General features: G+C 44.0%; 1 protein-coding gene across 1 annotated transcript; it reads right to left on the bottom strand.

Moving 5' to 3' along the window:
* Positions 1-1,599: 1,599 nt before the first annotated feature.
* Positions 1,600-10,565, bottom strand: RSPH3 (radial spoke head 3; the record flags this gene model as incomplete). Its single annotated transcript, XM_082305675.1, has 8 exons — positions 1,600-1,862; positions 4,208-4,294; positions 5,386-5,548; positions 6,564-6,767; positions 7,332-7,477; positions 8,815-8,956; positions 10,120-10,207; positions 10,441-10,565. 8 exons carry the CDS (start codon positions 10,563-10,565, stop codon positions 1,600-1,602), a joined length of 1,218 nt encoding a protein of 405 aa, XP_082161801.1.
* Positions 10,566-19,887: the final 9,322 nt, after the last annotated feature.

Below are 19,887 nucleotides of genomic sequence, written 5' to 3'. Positions count from 1 at the left end.
CCTGAAGTCATGACAGGAGTCTCCATCATCATGGAAAAAACCACTGCAAAATCTCGGTCCCACTGAAATTAAGGTAAACCTCCCACTGACTTCAATGCCTAAACCAGAGTTTCATTTCAAGCCTTCAATTCCAGTCATATGCATAAAAATAAATTCTTCTTAGAACTAACTTAGACTACCTTAATTTCACACATGTAACACGTTTCGCTGGATGCTTTGAGGAATCAATCATAAATGAAAAAACAAGCATACTTTGTTGAAATACCATCAACTTAGCAAACAGAGGAGGAGTTTACAGGGGAATAGTCCAGCTTTGAAAAGCATCCATGGGTGTGTCTACAATCCGTGCTATGTGACTCCAGACACTCAGTTTTAACACATTCATATTACATCAAACCACTGAGTGGATTTGTTGGTGGTTACATCTCATTACTTCTGATCTTCAGCTGCGTACAGAGAGAGGGAAATACCTGACACCTTCCAAGGGAGCTTTTCCATGTAAGCCATAGCTGCCCTGATTACCACTGGACGTCCTAGCCCAGGATGGAGGGGAGGCAGGGTCTGCCTGGGAAGCCACACGTACAAGTGGTCCAGTGAAAAGTCTGGACGTCCCTTTTGAGGGTATGAGATGTGGAGCAGGTACTGGTCCCTTCAGGTGTCATTCCTGACATCCCACTCTCAGACTGGCATCTGGCCTGCTGGGTTAGCACATATCTCTGCTGACCTGCAGAGAGGAGGCAGCACAAAGCAGTCTGGACAAGGCGGGACTTTTTCCACAGGTGCAGCTAGCAAAGAAACGGCGTTGCTGCAACGGAGTGCAGACGTACTTTTATGAGGGGGAATGCCCCACTTGTGGAGTTGGCCTGTGAACAGACAGATACACGTGGCAGTGCAGGCGCATTTTGTCAGTCATGCCTGGTACCATTTCCAGTGAACCAGCAGGAAAGGGCGATTACAAAGAAAACTGAGGCTGGACTTAGCACATGGCTCCAGCCCCTCACCAGTGCTCCAGGAGTCGGGAGGCTGAGGAGCATTTTGCATTGGCAGAAATTCCCAGTGGCAGATAACTCTTTGAACCTGAAGAGCTTCAGGAACAACAGCCTTTCCTCTACTACCTGCTGAGATGCCGATCCAAGTTTGTCAGGAAAGGAGAGACTAACATGAGTGAAAAGAAATTTATCTAAGTACCATAGCAGCTACCTTTCAATGTAAGGAAAGTAAGGAAATTCTGTTCTGAGAACGTTATCAAAGCAATGCAAAGGTTATTAGGATGCTCTCAATGTCCTTCTCGTGACCTTCTAGCACAGGGTGTGGGACAGCATTACTTTACAACTGTAAATGTCCCAGGTTTTTGATGGATTGGATTGTGTAGAAGGGGACAGAATTTCACTGCCATTCATTGTATTAGTAACCTCTCTCTTGATTCTTACAGCCTGAAATCTGCAATGTCAGCATATGGAAAACACACTTTAATGCTCTACTGTTGCTTAGGTTCATCCTTCAGCATGGCCAGGGCACAATACTTGTAAATAGATAGGAATTCGTTTCTTCTTTCAGCTAAGCCATTCATCTCAATTTACTTGATTACTTGCCTGCTTGTTACTCAGTTTCCAAATCCTCTGTTCCTCCTTGATCTGATTCTTCTAATTGGAAAGAGATGCGTTGTGAAGGCTGTTCCTCAGCAACAGGTTGGTCAGTCTCTTCTTTCTCTGTGACCAGTGGGTCAGCAGCGTCTGCCTCACGGGCCACCTGGGGTGCTGCATCTGTTGGCCTGGGCTCTTCAGCAGGTGCCTCTGTCTGATCAGACAGAGGTTTATGGCTAAATGCATCTAAGCGTTTTTCAACCACTGTACAAATCAAGGCTGAAACAGAGAAAGCCACTGTTAACAAACGTGGAGGAAAAAAACCCTATAATTTCAGATTATTTTACATACGACTGTCCTATAACTTCTTAAACAGGGAAAAAAAAACCAAAATAACACTAAAAATGAAAGAATACTTGAATGAGAAAAGCCGTCCCTGCTGCTGTAGCCTAGTTCCAGCCAAATGAGCGGTTTACACTGAAAGCAGTGATTTGAAAGGGTTCACCTGGATTGTTTTGTTGATTTCCTCACAGTTGTTCCTCACTTCCAGAGCAGGTCACCCTGCCAGGAACAAGGACTAGCCAGGTTCCACACAGCATGATGGTTTTGGCAGTGGGAAATACTGGAACTATGGGAGTCATCAGAAGATACTCTCTTTCCAAAAAGCAGCAGTAAACCACCTATTCTTTATTATTTTTGCTCTTCAGCCTTTGTAGATTTTTCTAAACATTATACCCTTCCAAATCAAAGAACACAATAAAAAAATTAACACTTACTTTGATTTACATCATTTAAATATGAAAAATAGAGGCCAACAATGAAGAGAGGTTTAACACAGAAAATAGGACAATGTACAGGTACTAAAGAGAGCTTCATTGTTAATTCATGTGTTGACTTTAGCAAATAAAAGAAGGAATGGTCATCTCTGAGAGGACAAACATAGCCCCCTTACACTGTGGGTGCCTCCCTTGTAGTTGACAGCTCTTTTATTGGACAGTGACAAAATAAATTATTTAAGTAGTGTCTTCATTCAAATAGGTTAAAAATGGATCCTTAGAGATTTTTCCTATGCTTCTGCATAAGGGGAGAGGAAGAAGACACAAACTATCTTGGCTGAGGCTGCCTCTGCCTCTACAAAACTTGGAGAATCTAATTTGCAGTTCCTTTTGCAGAGATTATCTTTTCTCAACAGTGGGTGATTGGGTATAAGTCAGGAAATACAGAGGGTAAATAGCAAAACAGGGGCTGCTGGTGTTACTTATTGGCCTGCTCCAGGTGCTCTGTGTATCTTAGAACTGGTGCAAGACCATGACATCTGGTTAAAAAATTAAGCAGAAAGATTTAACATGAATATGATAGACGTTCTCATCAATAGTGTATCCTGCAGCAACATTCTCCTTGGGATGTTTATTCAGTAGTCACATGTAATACTTCTTTCTTAAAAGGAGAGAAAATTTCCTCCCTTCTGAGGAGCTACATGAAGAAGTCATCCTTGAGTGTACATACCAGCACATATATCATAGGATAAAATACTTAACAGACCAGCTGTAATTATCCAAATTATACCCTAACAAAGGATCCTGGTTAAACTGAAAATAAATCCAAAGGAAACAAACACAATTATAATTCAAACCCAAAATCACAGCAGGAGGAAAACCATAGGAATGAAAGATGTAACGCAAGTATAAAAAGTGGTTTGATATAGGACCACCACAGTGGACACGCATTCATCATAATTTTGTGTTTCTACACAAGACAGAGTTAACATTGTTCAGGTATTTCAACTACAGCCTCTGAAGGCTGACTAATAAAAGAACCTGAATACTTAGCTTGAACTAGCCCAAAAGACAACTGATATTTTAATCTATTTCAAAAGCAAGGACATGATTATTGACTGCTGAGGAGGTAAGCCCTTGTTTTGATGAAAAGTGTTGGTCACCTGACTTCTCAGTCAACCATGGCCTACGATTATCCCTCTCTTCTCCTTTCATGGAGGATGAACATATTACTCCATAGCTCAGGGAGCTTACACAAACAAGTTAAGAGACTTTTGTGGTATACACATGGCTGTAGACAGGATGGGCTTTTCTGTTCCCACTGGCACAATTGGGCACACTACAGAGAACAACACAGCCATGATGGCTGTGTAACACATGAGAAATAAAAGTTTTATAGCAGAGAAAAGAATTGGTGCTCTTTAACCATTCTGTTCCTGCCAAATGTATTACATCTCCTAGCATCAACACATCTCAAACAGTATAAAGCCAGCAGAGAGAGGGTAGTGCAGCATGACCGACACTTCTATTATTTCAGCTGAAAATCAATTACCTAGATGTATGTAGTAGTAGTTTCCCAGCATTAAAAACGTTTTGATATAGTAAAAAAGAAAAAACACAAAAAGCCACAGGTACTTGGAGTTCTTGCTAAAATGACACCTGCTACCTTAATCCACAATGACCCTGTAAATCCACAATGACACCTGCTACCTTAATCCACAATGACCCTGTAAATGTGATATAAATGACACCTGCTACCTTAATCCACAATGACCCTGTAAATGTGATATAAAAAACAATCAAGAACATCAAGCAGCTCAGATTACATTCCAGGATTTGGTAACTTACAGTCAAGCATTGTCCTCCCCAGAGCCTTCCTCTCTAGTGTTTCTTCCACTTCTGTCATCAGCCACGGAAGGAATTCTGTCTCAATATCTGTAAGCATTTAGCAGGAAGAAAGAAAGAAAGAAAACATGTCTTCTTATTAAGGATGAGCGACAGGACCTTGGGGCTGTTTTTCATTTGCTACGATCATTAAGGGATGAACATCCTTGCTGAAAGACACTTGCTTTGCAAGAGCCAGATGAAATCTCTCAGGTGTTGTTGGGTTTCTTATCTCCCGCCACTCTTACTGAGGTTCCTCATTGTTATGGACCCAGATCAGAGTCCTCTCAACTGCAGGGATTTTCACAAGGGTCTGGCACCCTTGAAGGGCTAGCACAGATGAGATACACAGTCATGTTCTAGTGAGATGAAAATAACTATCCTGAACAAGTCAGGAGAATAACATTTCCTGCCTTGCTTTCCAAAGACATCTGGCTTCTGGACTGCTGAAAGCATTTGTTCCCTCTTGACTAAAGAGCTCTAGCTTACCCACGTATTTCTCAGATCGTGCTCTTTGTACAGCATGGTCCCAAAGCCTGCCCTGTTTACAAAATGCACTCAGTTTCTGCATTTGCCCCATGACTCATTCTGGAGAGACCGTATCCATTCCCAAGCTGTGGTATGGGCACCTGTGCGGGGCCTGGGGAAGTGGGGTGCAGCAAGGTAGCCCGTAAGAAATGGTGCTGATTCTAAAAGCTTGGAAGTCACTGATGTACAACTCTGAAATTATTTTCAGGGCTTAATTATAATTGACTAATTTCTCCATTGCTCAGATAATCATTAACAAAGATTCAGTATGACACACAAATTTCTTTGCCTGTCCTATCAAAATACATTTACTTCAATTTGGATCCCTCTCTCTCTCTCTGCTCTACCAATCCTAACCACCCATTTATTTCTCTCCAATTCAAAAGCAGCTGTTCTCATTGTAGCGCTGTCAGCTCTTGCTTTTTCTTGACTACTTGTACAGATGGCCAATAATGTTTGGTTTAAAAATTTGAGTTTGGAAACTCTCTCTTCAGCCACAAATATAAATGAATAAAGTCTTGTGGCATTATTCTAAATTATAGGACAATAAGCTATGTTTTGTCGTTGTTTTGACCTTTATATTACTCAGTTCACATAAAAAAAAAAATACAAACCTCTTTCTATAGGGTCATAAAAAAACCCACTCTCACGAAGATTGTTGAAGACCGAGGGAATGAGATCAGCCAGGTAATGCTGAGCGAATGCCCGAGCTGCAATTTTCTCTGTGGTCTCTTTCTGTTTCTGCAGCATTTGCATGTGCTGGAGTTTGCGACGTTCCTGTCAAGACAATATTGCATGTAAAACTTTCAGGCCAATATCTGTTACTCCTTTGATCTAGACTTTGAAGAATGATCACAGTGTGAGAGTCATAAATAGCAAAGATAATCAAGAGTACTGATACTTATGGCCTCTAACTTTCACAAAAAATTCTCACGTGAACAAGTGCTTGAAAGCAAGCTTGTACTCAATCTATGGAGGACTAAAATCCACAAGGACTAGAGGGAAACACATTCCTTTGGTATACCTTTTCTGATTTTGGCAAGTCTGTAAAATAAGGGCCTTGTAGCTGGCCATATGAAACCCTTCTCTGATACCTTAGTATGCCTTGATCTCATGACTCTCTGCTTTGTTATTGCAGATGAAGCCGATCGTTGGCCTTGGAATGAGATGAAGCTGGGTCAGGATTTCCTGAACTTTTCATCTTTCCAATTTTATATCCTATTTGGTGTAATTAAAGATTAAAACTCAAATTGGTCCAGGAAAACACGGGAAAAAACCCAAATATATAACGCTGATGAATAGCGAGTAATTAAGACTTGCCCTTTCTATTTACTAGATAGTACTAACATAGCTTAATACTTGGACATCTTGAAAGGTATGTGTGCACACACAGTAGGCACACGCATTGAGTATGAAAGACGAGGAGGTGCCTCTCTTGCTTTCAAGCTCTGTGACTATTCATTTAGTAGTTATTATAATGAAAAGACTTGAATAACAGCTGCACCAGGTACAAAGGGTACTGTTGGGTTTGGCCTCTCGATCAGGTGTCTGAGTACATCAGTCACTGGAGCATGTCTGCTCCGAATAAACACAACAGTATGGTGCTGGTGCACGAGAGCAAATGGCAGAGTGCAGCTGTATGGCACCAAAATGCTTTGAGGAATACCAAACTTGACAATACCCTTTTGGACACATTCGTCTTATTTCCCAACTTGTCTTTCAGTACTGGCAATGGTTTTATCTCTTTTGATGAGCATTCAGACAGGCCTGTTCTGCTCTTAGGAAGTCCTACCTTCTCCTCTCTGTATCGCCTGTCCTGCTCTTCCAGGCGCTGTACTTCAGCAAGCTCTGCATTACGCAGCTCTGCATAGGCACGCTGATGTGCCCACAGCTGGGCCAGCTCTTCTTCTTCCATGACTTCCAGCAAAGCTTGCTCAACTGTTTTCCCAATCAACACTTCCAGGATTGGCTTGACTTCAACGTCAAAGTCAAACAACTGAGGATGGGAGTCAGTGAAACAGAGATTAAATGTCCCTTCATCACAATCCCTTGTAGCATCTTGGCAAGGAGAAGAGGAAGGAGGATGAACAAAGCCCTCGTGCTGAAGGCAGGCCTGAGAAGTGCAGGTGAGGGGGCCAGTATCAGCTAAGGCAAGAAGCATGAATGCAGCTGGGGGCTAAACGATGAGTGGGCTGGAGTGAGACACCACACCCCCTACCACAGCCACTGTGGGGGCTGCCAGGGAGAAGCAGAGCACTCGTGTGGACCCTATTTCTGCTCACCTCTGTGTTCCCAACGCCTTCTCAGGCTGGACACTTTCTACAGGGGAGAGCATTTCTCAACATTGTAGTTCTTAGCTGAAAGCAGCAGATCCAGTGCACATGGAGAAGCACCTTCCTTAATTTTGTACTTAACCTCACAGCAGACATTGGGGACTTCTTTTTTTCATGTTCTGTGAGGATAAGTTCCTTTCTGTTTCTGCCTCACTTGTGCATCAGAAATGTGTTTTGCATGAGAGACATGTTCTGACAGCACGTGTGGACCTGACTTTGCTTCATACCTCTCCTTCTTCTATTTGTGTGGCCACATCTTTTCCCGTTTTGGCTGGTATGAAGAATGGAGTGGGTGGTCTGTCCAAAAATGCATCTGTTTGACACTCTGTATCAACCTCTATTATCCGGTCACTAATCTCTTCCAAATACAGTTCTAGAAATAAAAGCACAATGAATGAAATGAATGCTGTAAGTTGGATTCTTTTTATTTTAACTTTCAACTATTTTTGATGACTCTACAGGGTGAATTATACCCAAAGAATGCAATAAAAGTGCAACTTCTATAAAGGTAAAAAAAAAACAAACCTCAACTTAAAACATAGATCAGTTTGCTGCATAGGCCATCTGATGCCACGTTCTCTGTAACGTCTGGTGCGCTTCCTAAAAGGGCATTTCACTTAGTAGGTTTCAAAAGTCAAAGTCTAGACCATTTCAGCCCATCTTGCAGAATAAACAGTTCTTGATAGAGTCAACGGGATAGGACAATTTCAAAAAGGGATAATGATTGCCTATCTACTAACGAGTAATATCGAAAACATACATTTTTCTCCATTGTATGCCGCAAATCAGAACACTGGATCTGTTGGGTTTAAAGAATGATATTCTACCTCTGGCCCCACCAGAAGTGGCTTTGAGGTAACCCCACATCTATAACAACATGTGCTTGATTTGAATTATAACTGTCTGTCTCCTACTGCAGAGATAAATAGCCTGGCTCAGATAATAAGGTCTATGGAGTACTTAGAATTATCTGCACTAGTCAGCGGGAAGGCTATGAGACCAAGACTTCCACGCTAGATAGCCTCCTTCTGCGTCCAACAGTATTCGAATGGTGCAAAGCCGCTGTGTGCATTGGAGGTGGTGTAGGAGGTTCAGCGGGGCTAGGGCAGAGGGAACGTTCAGAGGCCAAAGACCATGTCTGATTAGCATGTAACACAGCTGTTTTCCCAGTCTGTAAGTCAGTCCAGTCTGAAATGATTTTCAGAGGGCACAGCAATACATTACACTCACCTCATGATTACCTCACTGCCAAATTTTGGTTTTCCTACAAATAAAATTGTTTCCCCACAAATAGGGCAGTTTCCTATTCTAAATTAGGGTGTCCCCCCCAATTTTTAATAGTAGTTTTATTCTTCCATATGACCGCACTCTTAAGAAAAATTTTTAAAAATCCTCAATTTAAAGCACATACCAAACTTCTCTGATGGAAAGAATAAATTAAGAAGTCCTGACTAGTGTTCAAGAATGTACACTGAAAACTGAAAAACAGAGCCTCTGGGAAAACGTCACTAATTAGCCAAGTTTATTAAACACGACTAAAAATAAAGGGTTATAATGGAAAGGACTAGAGAACCTCTGATTCTAGAATTCTATGATTCTAACCTTAACCCTACGTGATTCTACCAACTGCATCATCAATTCAGTAAATGAATATAGATCAGCAGGTTTTTGTTTTCAGATGAATTTAAAAAAAAAAAATCAGCCTTTTACCTGTCTGCACATGAATATGCTCTCTGCCTTCCACAGGCTCAGGTGTTCTTAGTTGCACTTGCTCTTTTGCGCGTTTTCTAGCCAGTGCTCTTTTCCGTGCTTCCCTCTGCTTTTGAATCTCAAGCGGACTGGGTTGGGTACTCTGAGCAGGGATGAAGAAGAAAAAAAAAAAAAAAGCACAAAACAGAAAACACTTTGTACTTGGAAATGATACTAATTTCCCTCTACAGGAAGATGAAGGTTGTTGTTTGATTTTAATGCTACAAATCTAGTATTTCGTATTTACTTTTCTGGGTCCTGACCCTAAATTTTCAGCTACCTTAAAGACTGTAGGGCATGAAACTAATAAGGTATGCTAGCTGCCTACAGGCACATACCAATGGCATCTCACACTAAGAGCAATCAGTTGCTATTTGGAAGTGGATATTATATACAGAACTTTGCTTTGTGAGATAAAGTATATGAAAATGGCATGTTCTTGCTGACAAGTGAGAGTTTCTAAAGCTTTAAGAAGGTCAAATGGACTTAAATCCAGTTATCATATTATCAACAGAATGTTTGCTAGGTAAAAATTATAGATTCTTTATTGCTGATGAAGCAAAAGAAACCCATACTAACTTTTATATTCAGTACTGTGTTTGTGGATTGAAATGAGCATCGCTTTCGAACTTCTTAAACAGAACATATGTGAAATTCACTCTAAGAAACAGCTACTGAACAACATAAAGTTACTACCACAAAGTAGCTTTTAAAAATACAGACTGCTTTAAACTCTTACAAGATCAAAGTATCTATATAGAAATATTCCCCAAGAATAAAGTATCACTTAAACATTTACTGCTGTATCAGGATAAATAAAATACTTTTGCCTCCACACAAGCAGCTTTTGCATACAGCTAAACCATCTAGCTCTGCTTCGTTAGTAGGGTAAGCCAAGGTCTACCCCAAGACTTAATTTCCCAAGAGCTGCTATTCTCACTGATAACACCTGTGGATGCATATGGTAACAGATGATGCAGTGATGACTTGTGCTCAGTATCATTACACTAAAGAAATGGGGGGAAAAAATAATCAAGTCCTTAATGGGGGAAAAAATAATCAGAACTACACAAGTTCATGGGAAACTAAGTGCTTTAAAGAAAGGCTGAAAACAGTTGCATGCTAGTGATTGTGATTTGTGATTGCGTGAAATATTTTATGTAAAATTACAACTTCAGTAGTTAAAATTATTAATGAGGAATGGTTTTCCTGCCCTACCTATTACTTTTCAACAAAGCTGTAGAATGATCTACATAAAAAACATACCGCAGGTATGACTTGAAGGGCATAAGTGTTGCCGCGCACGACTCTCCTGTCATACATGAGGTTGGCATAACGAACAGGTTCCCTCTCTCTGCAACACCAAGCACAAACAGTTGTGACTACAGAGCTGCAACCCCTACGCTAACGCCTCAACAACCTAGGAGGACTTTGAAAGGCCAGAGGTGCGAGTTTCCCCGAAGGATTCCCCTCCCCCGGGAAGGGCGGCGAGGGAGCTGGGGTGAGGGCGAAGGAGCGAAGGGCAGGAGGGGCAGCGGTGCCCCTTCGGGGCGCGTAGGCCGCGGCCCGCCGGACACCGGCACTCACGGCTCGCCGGGGTCCGGCGGCGCTCGGTACTTCGGGCGGGCGGGCAGGGCCCGTGGCCGGCTGCAGTAGCTGTAGGGGACGGCGGGGGCGGGCGCCGCCACCTCCGGCTCGCAGGCGGGCAGCATAGCGGGGTCCGGCCGCGGCCCGGTGAGGGAGCCCCAACGGCCGCCCGCGCCGCGGCAACCGTCTCCAGGGCAACGCGCGAGCGGGGCGAGGGGAGCGCGCCGCGCATGCGCGGCCGGGAGGGCGGTGGCGTTGCGGGGCGGCGGTTGGTGCCGTTCCCGCACCGGGCAGGCTTTCCTGCCGGGGAAGGGCTGGCGCCTGAGGGAGATGGAAGCAGGCCGTGCCTGCTCTCCAGGCACCGGGGTGCTTAGCGGAAAACAATCGCTTTAACTGCTAACGGGTTGGCGCTTGGCAGCGCTGCGGGGCCCCTCCTGGGCCGAGGTAATGAGGGAGCTTAACCGCGAGGTGTCACCGTCCTTCTTCCGCCTCCGTACGAGCTGCTCAGGGGCTGGAAGGTTTCCCGTTAACCCGATCTGCAGTGCCGTTGGGGATGCAAATTGGCCGGGGGATCGCAAAAACCCGTCGGATGGTGTGCTGGTGGCCTAAGTACCCATATCCAGAAAGGCAGCCCAAAGAGCTGCGCTCCTGATTTTGTTTTTTCCACTCAAGTAGGAGATTTGGATACCGTAAAGGCGATGTATGATGGGAGATAGGAGAGTGAGGTGGGCCCTCAGTGCGCCGTCCCGTGTCCATAGTGAGCTGCACTCCCTGTCATGACAAATCATGAGGACGTGTTTTCAGATTCTGCAAAAATTTTCCATTAAGAGAAACATAAAAGCAATTAAGGGTTACTGATACAGTGACAGCCTTTTTTTAACCTATGTGGGTAGTGATATAAAGGCTTGATTACTTTGGCGAGACTGAGTATATAAAATAATCCATGCCCTTTGTTTCTGAAGTCTTTGGTTCAAATGTAATTCACGGGTGAAATGCTATTTATTTCAGCTCAGTTATTTTACTGTGGCAGACGTCTGTGCTCCATGACAGCCCTGTGTAGACGAGTCACAGACAAGAGAACTGCAAGTAGCAGAGACCGCTTCATAGGAGGCCTGCAAGGCACAGGGGAAGCTGTATAGCAAGAGAAACTTTTAGAAAAAGAAGTAAAAAAAACCCACCCCAAACAAAAAAGCCCTACCAAAACCCAAGGCCAAGTGTGGGAGGCAAGGGAAAAAGAGGAAGGAATAGTTTTGTAATTAATTAGCAGGCAGCTGGCAGAGTCAATACAGGAATGGGAGTTGTGTTGACTACATGGTTACCAGCTGGGTGGTGGCACAAGAGGATATGGGGCTGCAGGAGCACAGTGCAAGTATCACTGGGGTGGGAGGGCAGAGCAGGCCTTCAATATTTGCTTGTGTCTGGGCAAGCAAAGTTTATGAATGAGTAGCTCAGTCCAGCCAAACCAGAGCGCTATGGCCCTTAAATTTGACCAGAACCAGTACAACCCTTTGATTTTGGGGACCTGACTTGTATTTTCTGAAAATTTGAGTTGGCCTATTTCTGCTTTTGGCCTGGGGACATGAAATCTGGGGAGACATTTCCAAGCTGTTAGGGACACAGTGTTTTCTGTTTGCATGAAAAAGTAGCCACAGTATAGCCTTCAAAAACATCAGCCTGTCCATGTCCGGCAAGGAATTGTTTGAGGGTGCTCGTTGAACAACCCTAGAAATCTGGCTGGAATGGAGTGGGCAGGGAGGCGGTGAGAGGAGAGCCTGTAACCACCCTCGCGAGGATTCCCGAGGAGCTGCCTGTTACACACCCGTTGCCCACAAATCTTGTGAAGATGAAGGTGCTGCACTGCAGGTTCACTCTCTTAAGCTGGCCCCAGCCTGGTGTCTTGCCTGTTGGGTGAATTTCTCATTCACCTAGTACGTGCACTGACTGAATGGCAGCGACTCTCCTCTCTGTGGAACACCGGTAACTCCTAAGTTGCCAGTTTAGCGCAAAAGCGTTGCAAGTACTCTGTGGAAGAGGTGAAGGTCTCTGGGCTTTGCAGGTTTAGCAGACCTTTGTAAGTGACAAAGCCGTGTCCAGGAAAAGCCTCTGCTCTCCTCCCTTGCCCCCTTTTATTTTGTTTCTTACTAAAAATACCCCCCGAGTTCTGGAACATTTCATCACAAGACTGGTTGCAGCAGGAGCCAAAACCACATTGATTGTAATCAGATGGCTCGGCTGCCATTAGTACCCACAGCTGCACTCCGGATCTTACACAGTGGCTGTTTCACATATTCTTTGGAGGATTGTCTGGGACATGCACAGATCTCGGCGCAGGAGGTACTGCCTGGGAAGCGGGCCTGCCTAGCAAGGAATGAATCAGCTCCCATATGGCAGCGAAGAAAAGTCTTTTGAGGTGCCTTCGGCTGACTTGAAAGCTGCAGAGCAAGGGCTTTGTCTCCTTCCAGGTTTGCTGTGGGTCTGTTAAAATGCTTTGGAGCCACAAACAGACTATGTTTTTTTATTTTCACGAGGATTTCCTGGCATTGCACCATGCCTTATGGAATGCTCCTTGGCTTTCTGGATGTGAAATGAGTGTATTCACAGCAAAGCAAGTGTGAGGGTGTCAGCATCTAGTAACAAAAGATGTGCATCCACCATTTCCTCCAGCACCTGGGACGCATTCTGTAACTACTGAATGACACCTTGAAATACAATGTAAGGGGCCTACAGTGCTGAGACCGGGCTTTCCTGGGGCCCTAGCTTGGGTGACCCTGTGCCACAGTGTGTTGAATAACACGATGCTGAGCAGACTAGCTGTGTCCAGTTTCCACTATCTTATCTTTCTGCAGCATTGCATAATTAAGAAAGGAAGGAAGTTTATGGAGCCATTTTGGATATTGACAATGCTTAGTTATCAAGGAAGGACATGGAGGGGCATATTGCCTTCCCAGAGCATTGCCTTCTCTCTGGAGAGGACCATGGCTGCTTTTAAAATGCTTCCTTGGTATAATACTGTGTAATTACCTGAAATTTGGGTTAGATTTGGTTCTCCATGGTCCTGAGATGGAATTCTAAGCTGTGGTTCTTACCCCTCTGGGCCTGCAGATAAAGGGATGGAGCTCCCAGTTTTGGAAGTAACTCTACTTGAGGCCAAAATGCCATTGCCTTCAAGTACACATCAGAGAATGACAGAGCAATCTAGGTTGAAAGGGACTCTGGAGGTCTCCATTGTAACCCCCTTGCCTAAGCAGGGACAAATTCAAAGACAGATTGGACTGGTCAGGGCCTTCTCCTGCCAGGTTTTTAACATCTCCAGGGATGGAGGCGCTTGGGGTAGCCTTGAAAATCCCAGAAAGCATCATGCTGCTGCTAATCAATGCCCTGAGAGGTCTGACAGAAATACAAAACCCACAGTACAATCATGGAGAGCCATCAGTGTGACTGCAAAGGTGAAAGAATCGCAGAGCCCAGATGAGGTGCATACGTACTGTTTGCCCCAATGCTGTTGGAGAACTGTTAATAGAAGTGCACTGAAACCTGCTTTGAACTTGCTGCAGTGACGTGATCAAAGAGCATCAGCAACACTGCACCAGTATTGTATCACTGGTGTCTGCCAGCCCTCAGGTGGTGTCTTTGCTGCTGTTCGTAGGCACTAGGTTCGACACATCCATGATATACAGACATTGCCTACATATAGGCCTGGTCCGAACAGTGAGATACTTAGTTTTTAAAAATATGTGCCATCCTGGGAGGTTTGGCAGATGAGAGACATATAGAAAGAAAAATAAATAAATACCTGAGCTAAACTTGAGTCCCTATGGTGACATCAATATTTTTTTAAGTAGGGTTGTTAATCTTGATATGTGATTGTGAATAGAAAAAAATGCAGATCCTATCACTCATGTCTTCAAACCAAAAGTTTTAAACTTCCTCTTTTCTGTAGCCACACAGCTTTCTCTTGACCCCGCTCCTGAGCTCGTGGGGTTGGGCGGGACTGGGAAATTCCACTTCTGAAGGCCTTCATTTCTCCAACACTAGTCAAAAACCAGATTTTATTATTCATGATTTCCAGCCAAAATTAACAATCCTGCTTCCCCCTACTACTTCATGTCTGACTCTCAGCACCATTTCCCCTAAGTTCCCTTCCCTCTGTGTCCCCACAAGCTTTGTTTTTCAGTGTGAGAAGCCTGCTCTCAGGGCTTGCATTCTTGCCCTACGCCACCGTGGGACTTCAGAGGCAGTGACTGGACAGAATTATGGAGGGGTGAGAGAGCACCTTAGAGGATGGAGCGGCACACACTCAATTTTAAACTACCATTCATTAAACTGATAATTGGAAAACCAATTGTTGGTGACCTTCCTATTTAAACTCAAACGGCCTGTGTGCTTCTAATCCCTCTCCATCCCCTTCTTACCTCTCTCTTCCTTGAACAGGACTCTCCCGGGTGTCTTCCTTTTGGCCCAGGAAGCTCTGCCTTATTTTCCATCTCCCTGTCTTGAGGGCAGTTGTTCAACTGCACTAAACTTGCAGAGTAAGAAACAAGACTGATCTGCTTTTGTTGCCCCTTCACTGTAGCTTCAGAGTTTGTTCATCTTGAAATAAATTGCCCTTTATCACATCTCTGGGAGGCAGAGCAGTATCATCCGTGCTCTACTGGAGTTAAACAGCACAGTCCAAGCACTGCACTGGGCAGGAGACATGCGGAAAAAGCAGACCCTGATGTTGAATAACCTAACTACAAATCTCCAGTCTTTATCTCAAGACCATCCTCCCTGATCACCTATGGAGAACAAGTGACTGCTCTGCTCTTTCACACACCCAAAGACTTCTCAAATGCCTTGTCTTCTGGTGTCTGTAGCTCATACGATGGGCGTGCAGCTGTATATCGTATCATGTAACGTTATGTACTCCTCGGAGTACAGCACTCTGTGAAGTTCTTGAATGATGCTGTGGTTACTTTCTCACCTCGTGACCAGTTGTGCTAAAGAGAGCTGGTTGGTGAATTGCAAGCAAAGCTATCCAGCTGCACTGGCTGTATGAAGTCACAGCTTTCTGACGGGGAGACGGAATTCGCACCTGGAGAAGTGGGGAGAAAAGCGAGTGCAAAACCTCTTTCTCAGTACACGGAGGAAGCAGACAGGGCTATGCCCTATATATGATGAGGTTGAATTGCATGGCCCAAGACTGTGCAGCAAGCATCTGGAAAAGCAGACAAATCTCTAATCTTTATCATAAGAGCATTTTCTCTGATCATCTGTCTTGGAATCTGCTTGAGTTTGGCCTTAAAATTTTTTAAAAATACATTTTTATAATTTTCAGCTTGGTCTGTGTGATACTGAAGGTGCAAGGTTTGACTTTGGACTGTAGCATCTGTCGAGGAAGTTGGTGGGAGGTTTGTGGGTGGTAGGAAGGAAGAGTTTCAAGCAGCCGTTGGATCAGTTCTGTAAATAGCTGGCTGGCTAAGGAGCGTGTTTTGTTTAGAAAGTGTGAAACCCTTTGCAGAAACCTTTTCATATTATCACCCAGCAGAGGAAGCAGAGCTCAATGGAGTCAAACCCTGTTTGGGATTTGTGAACCATTTGTTCAGACTTACGTGTTGGCACCTCAGGTTAGAAACAGAAAATAATCTGTGGTTTCCTCTCCCCTTGTAGAAGAACGTGAAGAATTTAGAATGGGCTTCGCTCCTAAGTGAGATTTAAATTGGTATATTTATCGTGGCAAATGGAAAACACTGATTTAAAACAATAAAAGTGATGCATTCTATAGGAAAAAAAAAGCATTAGATAATTAGCATTTCTGTGTAACAGAGAGACGGAAAAAACAATTGTTCACCCAACATCCACAGAGACTTGCAGTTGGCTATGTATATGAAAGTCAGCTGTCCAAATGAGGATTATATCACTTCTCCAACAGTGCCTGCCCTTTTCACATGGGTTTGTCTTTATTGTCAGACTTTTTATTTTAAAAGTTGCTTCCTCTTCTAAATTTTTAGCCTTCAGAAGTTCCTCTGAAGTTTTCACTTTGTTCTGATGACACATGCGATAAGGACTGACTGCTAACAAAATTCAGAGAAAAATGTAACCAGAGCGCCTAACCAAGCTAGGTTTCCTTTTCCTGTAGTCAGAAATTGTCCTCGTGGAGACACACAATAGCCACAGCAACTGCTATCTGACTAACGCTAGCAGAGAAGCAGCATGTTTTAGACGCCTGAATTTTGCAGCTAGATGTGATCAGTTGTGGGCATGAAATGCTTGCTGGGACAGACCACCAGCCAAGCCAACTTCAAAGTGAACTTGGTTAACTTCATGGCTGAGTTTCCAGGTTAACTTGCTGAACAAGTATCTATGCTTCTTTCCATCCGAGACAGACATATTCTGCCGTGCAGAGGGAATGCGTACCAAGAAAACAGCTTTTCGCAGCTGATCCATGCCAGCCCTTGGTGCCCCCTGAGTCTACAGAGCAGTGGAGAAGCAGGCATGCTGCCTTGAACATCTTAGCAAGCAGGTGAAATGGCTCGTGCACCCATTATCAAAGACATGCTTTACATTGAACAGAAATGTAAGATTTCATGAATGAAACATCCTCTTTTCCCGAGAGAGAGAATAAATTAATGGATTTAAGGGAAGAAAGATAATGTTACTGTCACGGAGTTTTTGGCAGTGAGCCACTGGGGTTTTTCCTCGGCCTTTTTTATGAAGGGGTTCCCTTTGTAGGAATCCTGTGGGAAGAAGTGTCTCTGGACACGTTCAGGTGGCAGAAGGATAAAATTCCTGACAACCATAATCCCATCTTCCCCTAGGGAACCCTTGAGCTTGGAGGTCCTGGAAAAGAGGCACTGGAAATCAGTGGCTCCTGAATTTGAGAACTCTTTTATCTACTGTAGGCTATCATTCAGGATCCTGGGCTGCCTACCTATATTTGTTCAAAGCTCACCCCTGTGATATCCAAGTGCTGTAATCTCTTGGCCTCACTATGGCAAAAATTTTGTTCTCTGGGTCAAGAGACCTGCCTGGGTGCAATGGGAAGCTGAAATTCTCACTTGCAGTGTGGAGGTGAGGAATGAGTCAGCCCAGGAATAAGCAGTGCTGGTGTGGTGCTGCCACAAACCACCTGCTCTCCTGTGATCGATCAGCAACAAAACCAGAACAGGCAGCAGAGAAATAAGAACTCCCATTCCCAGACTAAAAATAACACAGATGGGATTTTTGTCTGCTGTGATACTTCTTCCTGTTGTAGCTGGAGACATTTGATAGTGGTATCACCATATTTACATCATGGTAAAAATGGTCTGTGTGGAACTCCCTACAATATGTAACTGAGTTATGAGGCAGGAATTTTATCATTAGCTTTTAACATTAGTATTAGCTTTTTAACATTGAAGTATACATAGTCCAAGCAGGAATCCCAAATCCATCCATTTTGGCTTTAGTGCTGCACAGGAAAAATAGAGAGATCTGTTTCTAAGCAAAGGGCTGAAGAGATACAATCCCATTACAAAAAAAAATCCCAAGTTCTTGGCTTTATTTTAGGTATCAGAATTGTGGAACACAGTCACATCCTACAGAGTGGTTCAGTCCCAACAGAAACCGAGCTCTGGGTGACAAACAGGAAGCCCTACCTTCCCTAATACTAGCTGCTGAACTCCAAGTGATGTTTGTCAATGCAGGGCACGCAGTCTTGTCCTCCATTTACATAATGTCCAAAGAAGAAGATTGCAAATCCTGTTTCATCAAACTAGATGCGGTGTAAGAAACTCTGAAGAGCCAAGTGCACCTGAAAAAAAGAAAGCCAAGTGCCTGTGTTGTAACGAAGTAAATGCCAAACACAAAGTGTGAGCAGTAGCACTCCAAGCTACTAGTTAGTATAAAGTTGGTGGAATTCCTTCCGTTAATATTTTTGCCACAGGTTTGTACCAGCAATCTCAGTGTTGCATTTTATGCCTGGGGCATACAGGTAGCAATCATGGGAGGAAAATACAGAAGAAAGATCTTATGTAGAGAAGCGGTTCTGTTCTGTGACTACGTCCAGAGAAGAGCTTTCTTGGGCTATGTTGCAGTGGATATTATAGAAGGTGTCCATGGTAGTAACAATTCTCTTGTGCATCATTGTTAAGTGGCCAGCCATTGTTCTTCCTGAGGTGTGAAGGATTCATGATCTCTTTAGCTTTTGCAGTTCCCAGAAAGAGATGCCCTTCAGATAACATCTTTGAGAGGAGGTCAGACAGGTGAGAAAGCTTCTTCCCCAAGACCTTGCATGTAGAGGCAGCAAAAATCAATGTACTGACAATACCTTTTCTCAGAGAGAGAAGCAAATTGCCAAAAATATCCCTAACATCACAGCTTGTGAATTGCTTTGGTGAGGTGTGGGGGAAAATGGCTTATTTTGACTTGTTATTTTACCTTAACCTAGCTCCAAATCTCCTTCCAAAGAAGCTGACAGCCCATACTTCCTCACAGCAAGAGACAGGCAGACCCCTTGCTGAAATCCCATAAAGTCCAGGACCTCTGTCTATGGAAGCTTCATCCTAGAGGGTTTCCATAGTTACAGCTGTGAATTGAGGTCGTCACTGCACTTTATGAATTGTATATTTTCTCCTGTAGCTTGCAGAGATGTTTCCTTCTCTTATTCTGATTCTCTGCATATGCAGAGACTAAAACAAGGGGGATGTGTGTGTGGGACTGAGACTAGATGAGTTTTGGTGGGGCTTATTGCAATAATAACCAGTGCAGATATGAGGGAAAAATGTGGAAGAAGTGGAAGAGAAAAACATACTGGCTGACTGAGAGAAGTGGGTCTGGGGATGGAGGGGGCAGAAATGAAACTGGGACTTTGACAGCAAGTCCACAGGGACAGATTTGGTTTGGTTCCATTAAAAGATAAAGAACAGGATGAGGTGAGGAATGCAGGCTGGGAAAGGGGAGGCAATGAAAATGAGGCGGAGATCAGGAGTCAGGAGTGGAGAAGAGGAAGGTCTCAGTCAGGGTTGTCTGTAGTAGGATGGAGCAGAAGGACCCAAGCTCTGGAGGGGGACAAGCAGGAGGGCCTATACCTGCTCAAGAACACTTCCTTTGAAGGCTTAGATGGAGCCTAAAATCCCAAGTTTTACTGTTTCTCTGCTGTCAGTAAAAGCAAGTGTCAGCCCTAGATTATAAAGACCTACATTCAAGGTATCTAAATGTGGCATCAACATGTGAGGTGGGAGTCTAAGCTCCCATCACAGTCAGAGAAGAATTTAGGGAAGGAGTCAGCTGCCTAAATATCCAGACCTGCATCCACTTTTGATGGCTTAGAAAATTCCTCGAGGTGTCCTAAGGTACCCAAATGACTGTAGACGTCTACTTTCAAGCCACTGTGTTCCACCTGCACTCAACTCAGTCCCAGGAGTCCAGAGAGATACTCAAAGGCAGACTGTGCAGAAGATGAGACACAGGCTCACATAAATGCTTGCA

This window comes from Platalea leucorodia, assembly GCF_965183815.1.
Source record: "Platalea leucorodia genome assembly, chromosome: 3".
NCBI lineage: Eukaryota > Metazoa > Chordata > Aves > Pelecaniformes > Threskiornithidae > Platalea > Platalea leucorodia.
The sequence above is the reverse complement of the archived record's forward strand: the minus strand, read 5'-3'. Positions and strand labels throughout refer to the sequence as shown.